At 44.9% G+C, this 15,153-nt stretch overlaps 1 protein-coding gene across 5 annotated transcripts in view; it reads left to right on the top strand.

Moving 5' to 3' along the window:
* The first annotated feature begins 545 nt into the window (after positions 1 to 545).
* The window catches only part of LOC109892569 (neurofibromin), a 66,693-nt gene continuing 52,085 nt past the window's right edge, over positions 546 to 15,153 (top strand). For all 5 annotated transcript variants that reach the window (XM_031826481.1, XM_031826483.1, XM_031826484.1 and 2 more), the window contains exons 1-7: positions 546 to 793; positions 9,627 to 9,770; positions 9,869 to 9,952; positions 11,233 to 11,423; positions 12,408 to 12,514; positions 12,676 to 12,743; positions 14,186 to 14,261. In XM_031826481.1, the coding sequence (XP_031682341.1) occupies positions 734 to 793; positions 9,627 to 9,770; positions 9,869 to 9,952; positions 11,233 to 11,423; positions 12,408 to 12,514; positions 12,676 to 12,743; positions 14,186 to 14,261 (730 nt within the window). In that variant the 5' untranslated portion in view covers positions 546 to 733. The remainder of the gene's footprint in view (positions 794 to 9,626; positions 9,771 to 9,868; positions 9,953 to 11,232; positions 11,424 to 12,407; positions 12,515 to 12,675; positions 12,744 to 14,185; positions 14,262 to 15,153) is intronic.

A 15,153-nucleotide genomic window follows, 5' to 3' on the forward strand; every position in this document is an offset into this window, starting at 1 on the left:
ACCCTTTAGTTATTTGGATTTTTACAAATTATCTTTGAAAGACAGGGTCCTGAAAAAGGTTAGCTACAGAGTTTAGCTACTGTTATTATGCATTTTGTTTTAACTGCAAAATATTTCTGTTTCTGTTTCTTCTGTATCTAAAATCCTAAGGCAGTGTGACCTCACCAGTTTGTTATCTAAAACCTGTCATTGATGAAAACACACGGCATTGGTCCAATGTCCCGTTTTTTTGTATTCATACTGGACGCTGTAAAGATTCTTGCAACGCACGCGCAGTAGCTGCTCCTCAAAACAGCATCAGTGCCTGCTTCATTGAGGTTGTCCCTAGTTACCACAGCCACAAAGTCAAGTGGCTCTATCGTAACAATTCATGAAAACAAAAATTCGCTTTTTGGTCTTAAAGTAAGGTTACGGTTCAGCATACGGTTATCAGTCTGGTTAAGGTTAGGCTTACGTTAAAAAACAGATTTAAAGAAAATAAATTGTAGAAATAGGCGGGGTTTATCCATAATTATGACCTTGTGGCTGTGGTAACTAATGACGACTGTTCATTGAGAAGGAGGATTCAAACTTCCGGTTCTGTCATGGGGATATTGTGGTGTGTCTGATAAAAGAAAGAAAAAATAACCCCATCAACATCGGAATTTGAGGATTAACTGGTTGAAAATAGCAAAGGAATCATTATTTATACGGATAATTCAAGTGGCCCATCGCGGCTCGCACCCGGCCGGCCATGGCGGCGCATAAACCCGTGGAATGGGTTCAGGCCGTAATTAGTAGATTCGACGAGCAGGTAAGAATAACACATCGTATCAGAAATTGTGCCTCTGCTTTTTACCCAGTAACATCATAGAGGTCGTGGGTTTAGCGACGAGATCATTTAAAGAAAGCTGCACTGTCATGAGTGGTATGTTTTGAGCCGATCTAGAATGTATAGTTCTCCTGCAGAGCCGCATCATCACACAGGAGCAAGTGACAGCGACAGAGAGAGAGAGGACGAAATAACACATGGACCAATTCTGTCCCTAACATTTGAAATAGCATTTAAAATCCCTTTGAATGAAACCACGAGGATGTAGCCTCAATATATAAACAAAGGAATCGACAGAACACGCCTCTTACTGTCAAGAAGGAGGAACTAAGTAAATGTTGAATTGGGCAGCGAGCTGCTAGCTTGCGTGGTTATTACTGTAATGCATTCAGCTTCTGCCAATAACACTGTGCTACCTAGCTCGCCACTGCGAGCCTTGTCGATAGCCAGCTTGTCAACTCGAAGCAAGTGTCCAGTAATTAGTGTGTTCATGTCATTTCCATTAACTAGTAGCCTCACCTTGGACTACAAAGCACTGTTTCTTTATAGCCACTACAGTAGCTAGCTGCTAACTATTACTAAACAAAAATATAAACGCAACAATTTCAAAGATTTTACTGAGTTTCAGTTCGTATAAGGATATCAGTCAATTGAGATAAATGTATTAGGCCCTAATCTATGGATTTCGCATGACTAAGCAGGGGTGCAGCCATGGGTGGGCCCACCTACTTGACAACCAGGCCCACCCACTGGCTGGGCTTAGCTTCCCAATCAGAATTAGTTTCTTCCTACAAAAGGGCTTTATTACAGACACAAATAATCATCAGCAACCCCCTCAGACAATCCCACAGGTGAGGAAGCCGGATGTGGATGTCCTGGGCTGGCGTGGTTACACATGTTCTGCGGTTGTGAAGCTGGATGGACATACTGCCAAATTCTCTAAAATGACATTGGAGGCAGTTTATGGTAGAGAATTGAACATTCAATTCTCTGGTAACAGCTCTGGTGGACATTCTTGCAGTCAGCATGTCAATTGCGAGCTTCCTCAGAATTTGAGACCTCAGTGGTGTTGTGTGACAATACAGCATATTTTAAAGTGGCCTTTTATTGTCCCCAGCACAAGGTGCACCTGTGTAATGATCTTGATATTCCACACCTGCCAGGTGGATGGATTACCTTGGTATTGGAGGAATGCGCACTAACAGAGATGTGGACAAAATTTGAGAGAAATACGCTTTTTGTGTGTATGGAAGATTTCTGTTTTTTGTGGGGGGGTTTTCAGATCATGAAGCATGAGACCAAAACTTCACATGTTACGTTTATATTTTTGTTCAGTGTAGCTAGTCATATACTGTATTATTTGAGCTGCGTCCAGTTTGTTTACAGTATGTGTGGATTTATCTATGCAGATTGACAATCAGGTCCCATCCATTCATTGCATTGGAAAACATGGGAGAGAGAATATTTTATTGACCTGCTCTAATCCCCTCACTGATGTCATTGACAAGCACAATTTCACAAATGTCTTCATCCTTGTCGTACCTCAAAGCAGGGCTAGGGGCATTTCCATTGAAAAGGACCCATCATGAGCACCAGCATGTGAAGTTCGTAGGAGCATATCACATTGGGTGTCAAATGAAAGCTACGAGTTTGTATTTTTGGGAAATGAAGGCATAGATCCCATCAACCATTTCCCATAATTAGGCATTACTAAAGGCTTAGAAAATATTGACCAGAAAAAAGTCTTAAAAGGCATCAGAAATGCATCAAAACACAATGTTGACATAAAGACCCCTGCCAAGCAATATCAACACTTAAGCTTTATATAGCTTTGGAGAAATTGTTTACCTTCTGGAAGTTTAATAAATATTGCCCTGTGCCTTGTAATTCCATTACCAAAACCCCACATCTTTATGATATTTTCTCATGTCTCTCCCTTATAAGGAGGGAGGATAATGAAAGTCCACAGAAGTAACAAGTAATGGTAGACCTACCAATTAGTTATAGTGATTTTTACTGATATCAATTTTGTTTATGAATTAAGTTATTAGAACATTTTTTTTAAATCAGTAACGGAATTACTGCAACTGAATTGGATACAATGGGAAGTCATAATAGTCTCAACCCACAGTTGGGTCACCTGCTACTGTACTCCCTTCCACTGCCATACTGTTATGTTGAGCTCATAACTGTTTTCTTTGTCTTTCTGTTGGTCAAACCAAGAGTGTTAAGAGTGTTCAAACAGTTTGGACGACCCCTCCCTCTGTCTGTCTCTCTCCAGTTAATGTCACCTCTCCCAGCTGTTACTGACACCTACACCATGAGCTTTTCATTTTCTGTAACCAGCATCCTCACCCACTGACACCTACACCATGAGACCCCTGTCTTTTCATTTTCTGTAACCAGCATCCTCACCCACTGACACCTACACCATGAGCCCCCTGTCTTTTCATTTTCTGTAACCAGCATCCTCACCCACTGAGCACCCACTGACACCTACACCATGAGACCCCTGTCTTTTCATTTTCTGTAACCAGCATCCTCACCCACTGACACCTACACCATGAGCCCCCTGTCTTTTCATTTTCTGTAACCAGCATCCTCACCCACTGAGCACCCACTGACACCTACACCATGAGCCCCCTGTCTTTTCATTTTCTGTAACCAGCATCCTCACCCACTGACACCTACACCATGAGACCCCTGTCTTTTCATTTTCTGTAACCAGCATCCTCACCCACTGACACCTACACCATGAGACCCCTGTCTTTTCATTTTCTGTAACCAGCATCCTCACCCACTGACACCTACACCATGAGACCCCTGTCTTTTCATTTTCTGTAACCAGCATCCTCACCCACTGACACCTACACCATGAGACCCCTGTCTTTTCATTTTCTGTAACCAGCATCCTCACCCACTGACACCTACACCATGAGACCCCTGTCTTTTCATTTTCTGTAACCAGCATCCTCACCCACTGACACCTACACCATGAGACCCCTGTCTTTTCATTTTCTGTAACCAGCATCCTCACCCACTGACACCTACACCATGAGCCCCCTGTCTTTTCATTTTCTGTAACCAGCATCCTCACCCACTGAGCACCTACACCATGAGACCCCTGTCTTTTCATTTTCTGTAACCAGCATCCTCACCCACTGACACCTGCACCATGAGACCCCTGTCTTTTCATTTTCTGTAACCAGCATCCTCACCCACTGACACCTACACCATGAGACCCCTGTCTTTTCATTTTCTGTAACCAGCATCCTCACCCACTGACACCTACACCATGAGACCCCTGTCTTTTCATTTTCTGTAACCAGCATCCTCACCCACTGAGCACCCACTGACACCTACACCATGAGCCCCCTGTCTTTTCATTTTCTGTAACCAGCATCCTCACCCACTGACACCTACACCATGAGACCCCTGTCTTTTCATTTTCTGTAACCAGCATCCTCACCCACTGACACCTACACCATGAGACCCCTGTCTTTTCATTTTCTGTAACCAGCATCCTCACCCACTGAGCACCCACTGACACCTACACCATGAGCCCCCTGTCTTTTCATTTTCTGTAACCAGCATCCTCACCCACTGACACCTACACCATGAGACCCCTGTCTTTTCATTTTCTGTAACCAGCATCCTCACCCACTGACACCTACACCATGAGACCCCTGTCTTTTCATTTTCTGTAACCAGCATCCTCACCCACTGACACCTACACCATGAGACCCCTGTCTTTTCATTTTCTGTAACCAGCATCCTCACCCACTGACACCTACACCATGAGACCCCTGTCTTTTCATTTTCTGTAACCAGCATCCTCACCCACTGACACCTACACCATGAGCCCCCTGTCTTTTCATTTTCTGTAACCAGCATCCTCACCCACTGAGCACCTACACCATGAGACCCCTGTCTTTTCATTTTCTGTAACCAGCATCCTCACCCACTGACACCTACACCATGAGACCCCTGTCTTTTCATTTTCTGTAACCAGCATCCTCACCCACTGAGAACCCACTGACACCGGACGTCCAGCGACGTTGAAAAGTAGTTTGGTCAGTCCACCCTGGCCTTGATGTTGAAGGGATGATGACATCAGCAACCAATTAGTAAACAATGCCTACTCATAATTGTTTAAACATCACACAATGCTCACTGATATCATTGGAAACACTTATCTTCCTCCATCGTTTTACTACGAAACATAGAAACGCACCATTTTCGCACCATGTGTTGAGGTGGTGCTGGAGACGATGAACATGAAGTAGACATTTTGTTTATATTCCTTTAACGTTCACAGACATAATGGACTGCACCAAATCTGAACCTATCTTCCACAAGTTTGGATAGCACATTACAGTAAAGAAAAGTGTATGACAGTATATTGTACTGTGCTGAACTATACTCTACTTTACTGAACTGAACTCTACTGCACCGTTACCGGGTCCACTGCACCGTTACCGGGTCCACTTAATGTGGACTAGTTCAATAACCAAAACAGATTTATTTCCAAACTCAAGGTGCCATCTCATAGCTTGACACCCCATTTTTTTCTGCAGACACCTTTGAATCTTAATTCTGAGTAGACATTTAAGAATTTTTGGTAAACGTGGTCGCATAAAAACCTGAGGGAGATTTTACCACGATTCCATTACCAAAATTTGCATCTGCACAGATCTTCCACTTTAATTTGTTTGTACATTTTTCAGTTTAAATTGTTCAAAGTAGTCCTTTTGCATAGATTTGTATGTTTTGTTAAACTTTGAAATAAATGTTTTTTTGTTTGGCATACATTTGAAAGTGAAAAAGCGGAGTCAAATGTAATTCTGTTACCTTGGAATTGCCCCTAGCCTACCTGATGCAGTATCAGTATGGGCTATGGTTGTACTGTAGTAGGCTTACTTATATGCAAAGCAGTGATGTCATTGTGTCACCCTTGCATGTGTTGCTTTTTTCATACAATTGATGTAATCAAATTTACAGGCCCAGTCTGTATGATTATGATCGGTAACGTTTGTAGTATGTTGCGGTATAGGCCTAGATGTTATGCCTACATGATCAACCTATGGAATGGGAAATGCCATGTTTTATATGTAAAAATAAATAAAGGCTAATGAATCCTATCAAATTAATACACTTTTGGGTCTGTTCATTGTTGCAAGAGGAAAGATGACTTGTGGGCATATTGCCATACACTGTTAACATGATTTGTTTACACGTGTATTTTCTATCAAATATCTCTAAGTGTTAAGAAGCCCATTTAAAAAAAAAAAAAAAATCCCCCCAATAGCTCAGTGGAGATGAGTAATTGTGGATGTTTAGACTACTGTGGCTTGTTTTGGGTAGGTGGTTAGGCCAGGGCTCACCAACCCTATTTCTGGGGAGCTACTCTCATGTCGGTTTTCGCTGTAACCTCAGTTTATCAACCAGCTAATTATTAGAATCAGGTGCACTAGATTAGGGTTGGAGTGAACCTACAGGAAAGTAGCTCTCCAGGAACAGGGTTGGGGAGCCCTGGGTTAGGCCCTACTTACATTTTACATTTGAGTAATTTAGCAAAAGGTTTCCCAAACTTGGTCCTGTGGCCCCCCCTGGGTGCAAATAGTATCCCTGTGGAATGCTTTTGACACCTTGTAGAGTCCAGCCCTGACTAATTCAGGCTGTTCTGAGGGCAAAAGAGGGGATGGGTTTCTTAATGTTTTGTAGATTCAGTGTGTGTGTGAGGGACTGCATGTTTGCTGATATGAGAGCAGGTGGTTCATGTGTTCATTAATCTTATGGCTTGTAGATTTGAAACTGTATCAGACCTCATGCTCCGATACCGCCTGCCCGACCGTAAGGGAGAGAACAGCTCGTGTGTGGGGTCTTTGATGCTGTGTGTCTTCTTCAGGCACTGTTTTGAGTAGATATCCTGGATGGGTGGCAGTGTGGTCTCAGTGATGTACTGGGCTGTATTCACCACCACCTAGAAGGCCTTGCGGTTGTGGACGGAGCAATTCCCGTACCAGGCTGTGATGCAACCGGTCAGGACAATCTCTCGATGGTGCAGCAGTAGTATTTGGAGAGGGGGGCGGGGCGGGACCCGGTTCATCTTATCAGTTCCATTTAAGGTGTTGGTAACCACATCAGGGACGTATTCATATAGTACATAACATGAGGAGGCTCGACCGTATTCAACAGGCCAGATGTCTAGGTTACTGAGACTGTATCACAACACTTAGTTTCTGTGATCTGCTATTATAGTTTTGAAAGTTTCAGTGGTAGCATAGTGATTAATAGTCAAATGTCCCGGCTCCCCAGTAACCTTTCTCCGTCTTCAAGGGTTCAGACTATTCCAGGCTGATAGGCCTGCCTGTCCCTTGTAGCAGAGATTCAGTTGAAGTTGTGCCCCCTTATCCGTTAGCTAACTGTTCTGGCTTGGCAGGCCAAGTGGCTGGGTGTGGCTCATTGCACTTTGATGAAGTTTTCATGGAGATTAGGCCTAATTTAAATCCACTTTTGACTGTTAAGCCTATTGATAGTGCCACTGAAACTTACTCATTAAAAAGGATTGTGTATGTTGGCTTCTGGTGGGATTGGGACTGCTTTTAGTCAGAATCAGTTTTGAGATTAGCAGCTCAACCTCTGATATTATAGGATCGGCTATAACACCTTTCTTCGAGCTTGACCCATTGAGGTCAAAGCAGAGCATTATAGATTATTACCCTACAAATAATCTAACCCACACTAGAATTCATTCAGACTATCCTTTTCAAAATCCAATGAAAGGTGGGCTACTTCCGCCGTGCCACATCCAAGGATATTGTAGTGTGTTTTTGAATTGGAATTGAATAGGATTCCATTTATTTCCCCCATTTGTGTAAACAACATTAAACCCTATCATTTATTCTAACAGTGTCTTAAACTAGTGCTTGAATGTATTGTGCTTGAGCTTGTGAAACCTTTCACCTTTTCATTGATAATGTGACGTTGATCCCTGATGCTGCTTACAAGCCCTGAGAGAGAAGCTCAGCCACGTGAAGAAGAGCCATGCTTCTTTTAGATGGAATCTTGGATGTTAGCTCATAAATATCTCCATGATTCACAACAATCCCAACCTTTTTTTTTCTGTGCTCGCCTAAATGCTGTTTCTATGTTGGCACTCAGCAAAAACTGAATTACTTAGGCGTTTGTGTCTTCTGGCGGTACGTCAACAAGAAAAGTGTACTCCTCTCTCCCCTCTTTATGTGCAGTGCCCTGTTGGCTAGTGCCAAAGCACTCCTAAGGAAAGGGATTGACCTTAGAGGAATTGAAGACCGTGCCAGTGAAACAAAGTGGCCCTGTGTCTGTTTGCCTGGTCTGAATATGGATGTCAACCAGCGTATCTGCATGCGGGTTTCTCTGTGTCTGTTTGCCTGGTCTGAATATGGATGTCAACCAGCGTATCTGCATGCGGGTTTCTCTGTGTCTGTTTGCCTGGTCTGAATATGGATGTCAACCAGCGTATCTGCATGCGGGTTTCTCTGTGTCTGTTTGCCTGGTCTGAATATGGATGTCAACCAGCGTATCTGCATGCGGGTTTCTCTGTGTCTGTTTGCAGGGAAGATGCTCAAGTCTCAGGACTCTCATTTCCGTCCCCTCACACATACGCATGTCTCTAATCCAGGAGAGGAGCAGCCCCTACCTGGCCTGTGCTGGGGGTCAGGGTGTTAGGTCATCCTCCTGCTGTAGGGGGAGGAACCTCTTCAGGACCTGTCAGATGGTTGGGACTGAGAGTGTGTCAACCTCAAAGATCGCCAAATCTTTATTTGTTTAGCTTATAAAAAGCCATAGGCTATACAAAACTGTCATGTTGGACTTCCTCTGCACTTTGCAGACCTAAGTACATTTGTTTGTTTTAGTTGTCCTACTTGTAAACTTGTGTGTCTGTGTGTGTGTCTGGTCGTGCATGCGCACGTGCGTACAACTGTAGCCCAAAAGGTAGAGACGGAACATAATGCATGGAGTATAGTCCATAGCGTTTGTCTGTGAGCCCAGCTCCGCACATCCACCCCCTGTGTGTGTAGGACTATATGCTCAGGGATGGGCCACCCTCCAGGCTTCCCCAATGCTCTACACTCCTCTCTAGCCCATAAGTCTCTTCTGCTGTCCGGTCTGATGAGGGAGGGGGGCGTCTTGTCCTGCTAGCTCTATAATAACCCATGCCTCTGTACTGCTGTCCCTCACCAAATGGGAAACTTCTTCCAAGAAGTGGGAGAGTCGGGTTGCTTTGAGTGTTTGTGTTTTTTAATGGTGTTTGGGTGTCACATGGAGCTGTGATTTGCTGTTATTAGGCTAGATGGAGCGGAGCCTAGGCAAGGCTGGGTCAGCCTGGGGCCTCAGACCAGCTGATGCACTGTCATCCTGTCTGAGCTGGAGTCGGAGGCAGAGGAGAGCCCAGCCAGCCAGGCTCTCTCAGACACATCCACTGAATGTAGTGTAGCCTACTATACAGTACATCCCCTGCTCAGGATGCAGAGGAGGCTTCACTAGAGGCAGACATGTTGGTCTCTAGAGAAAGAGACTGGGAGATCACTGCTCAAGGAGAGCAGCTAACCAAATGTATTGTTATTCAGTCATGCAGACCTAGAATAGGCTCTCTCCTTGAAAACATAGTGATGGACTTATTGACAGGGAATGTATACAGAAGGCTATTCCTGTACTCAATGCTCTTGACAGTATGTTAGGGTTATTTGTATTGGACACGAAGCAAAGTTACCAACTTCGATTCATGTAACAACACCAACAGCCTTACTCTATCCCTTTTTCCCCTCTATAGCTTCCAGTCAAAGTGGGCCAACAGAACACTCACACCAAAGTCAGCACAGAGCACAACAAGGACTGTCTGATACACATCTCCAAGTACAAGTTCTCACTGGTCATCAGTGGCCTCACGAACATCCTGAAGAATGTGAACAACATGGTGAGTGTGTGTGCTGTATGTGCAAACAATGTCAGTTGAAGCCTATGGAGCCAGGTACAGTGTTGGAGATGTCTCAACCATGTCTCTCTCTCCCCTAGCGAATATTTGGGGAGGCTGCGGAGAAGAACCTGTATCTCTCTCAGCTCATCATCCTGGACACACTGGAGAAGTGCCTTGCTGGGGTAAGGATCATTCCCCATCAAAAATGGAAATGATGGATGCATGTCGCTTTTATATCTCTGACTCTCTTCCTCACTCACTCTCCTTCGTTCTCCTTTCCTCCCTCTGTTTTCTCCCTGCAAGCTCTCCTAATGCAGCGTTCTGGTTTTTATCAGCAGATCTCCATTAGATATCAGCATAACACAATAGGATGTGGTGGGCTGTCTGTGGTCAAGATGTTTTGTCTCAGTGGGGACAGTGGCCTTTGCTCTGGACTGGATCTGGGCCCTTTCCCCTCCCCACACATGAACTGTGTGTTTGAGTCCTGTCTCTTTCTTTCAGTCTTGGGGAACTCTGTTAGTAGCCAGTAGTCCCCTGGCTCCCTTCTCTCCTCTCCTTAGTAAAGATGTGCTCACTGAAGATTGCTTTTCCAGGTGCTTGCTCATCTTGACTTTGCATTCTGAGCCTCCGATGGGATTGCCCCGAGTTTCCGGACATTTGTATTCATTTTTTTTACTACGAGCTTGTGGATGAAGGACAGCTGTTAGGTTCTTCAAGTCATCCTTTTTCTTGACATCTGAATAATTTTTTCTAACTATTTTTGCCTCGTTGATGTCCTCTTTCAGTAGCCCATGTCCCTGCAAGTTCATTTAAAATTGACATATTACACCCGTACTAGTAATCAGAAAATCTCTTTTCAATTAAATATTTCACTTAATGATCCACCACTGTCCCCAAGTAGAGCCCTCTCTTTCCCAACTCCCCCAACAGTGTGCTGGTGTAATGACAGGTCCCAGGCCTGCAGTAGAGCGCTCTCTGTCCCCAGTTCCTCCACAGTGTATAGGAGTAATGACAGGTCCCAGGCCTGCAGTGCAGCAGGTCCAAATCCAGCAGGTAGAATCATTAATCTGGACAGCTCTGTCCAGAGCCATTATCTCAGCTAGATTTACAGCATTGTTTCAAGGCTGTGAGAGACATCAGAATGCACTGTATCTAAAATATGTGATGTGAAGTTGTAGCCTACCGATTGCGATATCTTCCCTATTTGTAAGGATGTTTTAGACCAAGTATGTTTTATATCTTGATGAATGAGAGGGAATGTGTGTCTTCAGGGATGCACGCCTTGTGACGGGAGCCTGACTGACCGTTCTCTCTGTGTGGCAGGGTTTTATTCTGGCCTATTCTCTCCTCTCTGGGCTAATCGGGCAGTGAGGACATTGAAAGGTTTTTCTCATGTTTGACCTCTAACCTTTCCTCTAATCCCTCCCTTCCTGGTCTCCCCTTCCTTCCCTCCATCCCTCAGCAACCGAAGGACTGCATGCGTCTGGATGAGACTATGCTGGTGAAACAGCTGCTGCCAGAGATCTGTCATTTCATCCACACGTACCGCGAGGGCCACCAGCATGCCGCCGAGCTACGTAGCTCCGCCTCCGGGGTCCTCTTCTCCCTCAGCTGCAACAACTTCAATGCCGTGTTCAGCCGCATCTCCACCAGGTGACATTGATCATAAACACCCAGAACTCTAACCCTCAGCCCAAGCTGCTCTGAGAAGCGACAGGCCACAGTAGTAGACCTCCGGCTGTACGTAGAGGAAGGGTTACCTTTAAGTGTATACCAGTTCAGGCCTGTGGTCTTCAGTGAGAGCAAGGAGGAAAAAAGAAGCTGGAGCTATCATCTACCCCCGATAGATAGAGAAATAAATAGAGGGAGAAAGGGAGTCTGTCAGCAGCCTTCATAAAGAGTCTCTTTGTCTGTGTCTTGTGGAGTAATGTTCCACTGTGAAACCAACCCCCAGAAGGACCTGGACCTGCACAAGACATGGAGGCATACTCACGTGTGTGTGTGTACCTGTGTGTGTACCTGTGTGTGTCAGAGCTGAGTGGTTTGGAGTGGGGAGAAAACATCTGTAAATATTAACCACTCTGGTATATTATTTGTTGAAGCTCAGAAAGCACATATTTTTAAAGCACACACCTTCTCCTTGCACTGGTGTACTAGTTGGTTCTGAGGCAGAAGAGAAGAGTGCTGCTCCACTCGTCTGTCAGTTGCAGTCTGCACTTGTTAACCGAGCTGTGTTGTGGTTTTATTGGTCCATGACTGGCAGGCCCAGACTGATGAAGTGGCTGGTTATTAAATCATGAGGACTGAGGAGTTGGTTATGTTATGTGATGTTAAAACAGGGAGAGAGAGTTGACCTCAGCCACTCCCCAGTGTCGCCTCTCGCTCTCTGTTTTTGTCCTCAGCTTTTACCTTGAAAGCATTGCCCATTCATCCAGACTAGCCTATTTGATGTCCTGTTATTACCGGTAGTCAAATGAGACCTAGACTTACCATTTGATTACTGTATCTATTATGATGCTCTACTGCTACTTCTCTACAATTTTGTAATGATGATGTGATTCTATTGAATATGAATATTCGAGGAGATTAAAATAACCATCTTTATTAAATATCCATCTTTGCGGTGTTTCCCCTCAGGTTGCAGGAGCTCACTTTGTGTTCGGAGGACACAGTGGATGTCCATGACATCGAGCTCATCCAGTACATTAATGTGGACTGTGCCAAGTTAAAGAAACTGCTACAAGGTATTTGCATATTCTTATCAGTCTCATTGCTTTATTTTGACCTACAGCCATCCCATTTGAAGTTATCCGTTTGATAGAGCCGAAGATGTTCTGTTTCTTTTGAGTTGTGCACCGTTGTTGATGTTCAGTGTGGACTCACTATTGGTTGTCATCTCCTGCAGAGACAGTGTTTAAATTCAAAGCCCTCAAGAAGCCTGCCCAGCTAAGTGTCATCAACAGCTTAGAGAAGGTGATTATCTCTCTCTGTCTGCCTCGCTGTCTGCCACTCTGCCTCTCTCTCTGTTTCTCTCTCACGCATCTATCTACAGACTCACTTTCTCCACCTAGTGGTCTCTGGTCCTCATCTCCTGTTGCCCTGCTCCTCCTGCTCTAGTACAGTGTCTGTTGACTTTCTGTGGAGCTGCTCCTCCTGCTCTATTTCAGTGTCTGTTGACTTTCTGTGGAGCTGCTCCTCCTGCTCTAGTACAGTGTCTGTTGACTTTCTGTGGAGCTGTTCCCCCTGCTCTATTTCAGTGTCTGTTGACTTTCTGTGGAGCTGCTCCTCCTGCTCTAGTGCAGTGTCTGTTGACTTTCTGTTGCCCTGCTCCTCCTGCTCTAGTGCAGTGTCTGTTGACTTTCTGTGGAGCCGCTCCTCCTGCTCTAGTGCAGTGTCTGTTGACTTTCTGTTTCCCTGCTCCTCCTGCTCTAGTGCAGTGTCTGTTGACTTTCTGTTTCCCTGCTCCTCCTGCTCTAGTGCAGTGTCTGTCGACTTTCTGTTGCCCTGCTCCTCCTGCTCTAGTGCAGTGTCTGTTGACTTTCTGTGGAGCTGCTCCACCTGCTCTAGTGCAGTGTCTGTTGACTTTCTGTGGAGCTGCTCCACCTGCTCTAGTGCAGTGTCTGTTGACTTTGTGGAGCTGCTCCACCTGCTCTAGTACAGTGTCTGTTGACTTTCTGTGGAGCTGCTCCTCCTGCTCTAGTGCAGTGTCTGTTGACTTTGTGGAGCTGCTCCTCCTGCTCTAGTGCAGTGTCTGTTGACTTTGTGGAGCTGCTCCTCCTGCTCTAGTGCAGTGTCTGTTGACTTTCTGTTGCCCTGCTCCTCCTGCTCTAGTGCAGTGTCTGTTGACTTTCTGTTGAGCCGCTCCACCTGCTCTAGTGCAGTGTCTGTTGACTTTCTGTTTCCCTGCTCCTCCTGCTCTAGTGCAGTGTCTGTCGACTTTCTGTGGAGCTGCTCCTCCTGCTCTAGTGCAGTGTCTGTTGACTTTGTGGAGCTGCTCCTCCTGCTCTAGTGCAGTGTCTGTTGACTTTCTGTTGCCCTGCTCCTCCTGCTCTAGTGCAGTGTCTGTTGACTTTCTGTGGAGCTGCTCCTCCTGCTCTAGTGCAGTGTCTGTTGACTTTCTGTGGAGCCGCTCCTCCTGCTCTAGTGCAGTGTCTGTTGACTTTCTGTGGAGCTGCTCCTCCTGCTCTAGTGTGGTGTCTGTTGACTTTCTGTGGAGCTGCTCAGGCATCTGGATACACTTCAGTTACACTAACCGTCTGTGGCTCGCCAGAAGCCCCGGTCTTGAAGCTTGACAATACAATCAGGACGGGAAATATTGTTGCAAGTTGGTGTGTTGTTGATAGTCTTCTTTGCGAGTAGAAGATGGGTACAGTGCTTCCCAGGCAGGTGGTGTGACCCCCTTTTCTCCCCCTCAGGCCTTCTGGAACTGGGTGGAGAACTACCCTGATGAGTTCACCATGCTGTACCAGAGGCCACAGACGGACATGGCTGGTGAGGATGCAGTTGCAGTTCTAATGTGATGAATCATACAGTACCTGTCAAATGTTTGGACACCTACTTATTCAAGGGTTTTTCTTTATTCTTTTCCTATTTTCTACTAGAGGTCGACCGATTATGATTTTTCAACGTCGATACCGATTATTGGAGGACAAAAAAAGACGATACCGATTTAATCGGGCGATTTTAAAAATGTATTTGTTATAATGACAATTACAACAATGCTGAATGAGCACTTATTTTAACTTAATACATCAATAAAATCAATTTAGCCTCAAATAAATAATGAAACATGTTCAATTTGGTATAAATAATGCAAAAATAAAGTGTTGGAGAAGAAAGTAAAAGTGCCATATGTGCCATGTAAGAAAGCTAATGTTTAAGTTCCTTGCTCAGAACATGAGAACATATGAAAGCTGGTGGTTCCTTTTAACATGAGTCTTCAATATTCCCAGGTAAGAAGTTTAGGTTGTAGTTATTATAGGAATTATAGGACTATTTCTCTCTATACCATTTGTATTTAATATACCTTTTGACTATTGGATGTTCTTATAGGTACTTTAGTATTGCCAGTTGTAACAGTATAGCTTCCGTCCCACTCCTCCCTCCTACCTGGGCTCGAACCAATAACACAACGACAACAGCCACCCTCGAAGCAGTGTTACCCATGCAGAGCAAGGGGAACAACTACTCCAAGTCTCAGAGCAAGAGACGTTTGAAACACTATTAGCATGCACCCCGCTAACTAGCTAGCCATTTCACATCACATCGTTACACCAGCCTAATCTCGGGAGTTGATAGACTTGAAGTCATAAACAGCAGAGCTGCTGGCAAAACGCACAAAGTGCTGTTTGAATGAATGTTTATGAGCCAGCTGGTACCTTCC

The sequence above is a fragment of the Oncorhynchus kisutch genome, linkage group LG6, assembly GCF_002021735.2.
Source record: "Oncorhynchus kisutch isolate 150728-3 linkage group LG6, Okis_V2, whole genome shotgun sequence".
In the NCBI taxonomy this organism is placed as follows: domain Eukaryota; kingdom Metazoa; phylum Chordata; class Actinopteri; order Salmoniformes; family Salmonidae; genus Oncorhynchus; species Oncorhynchus kisutch.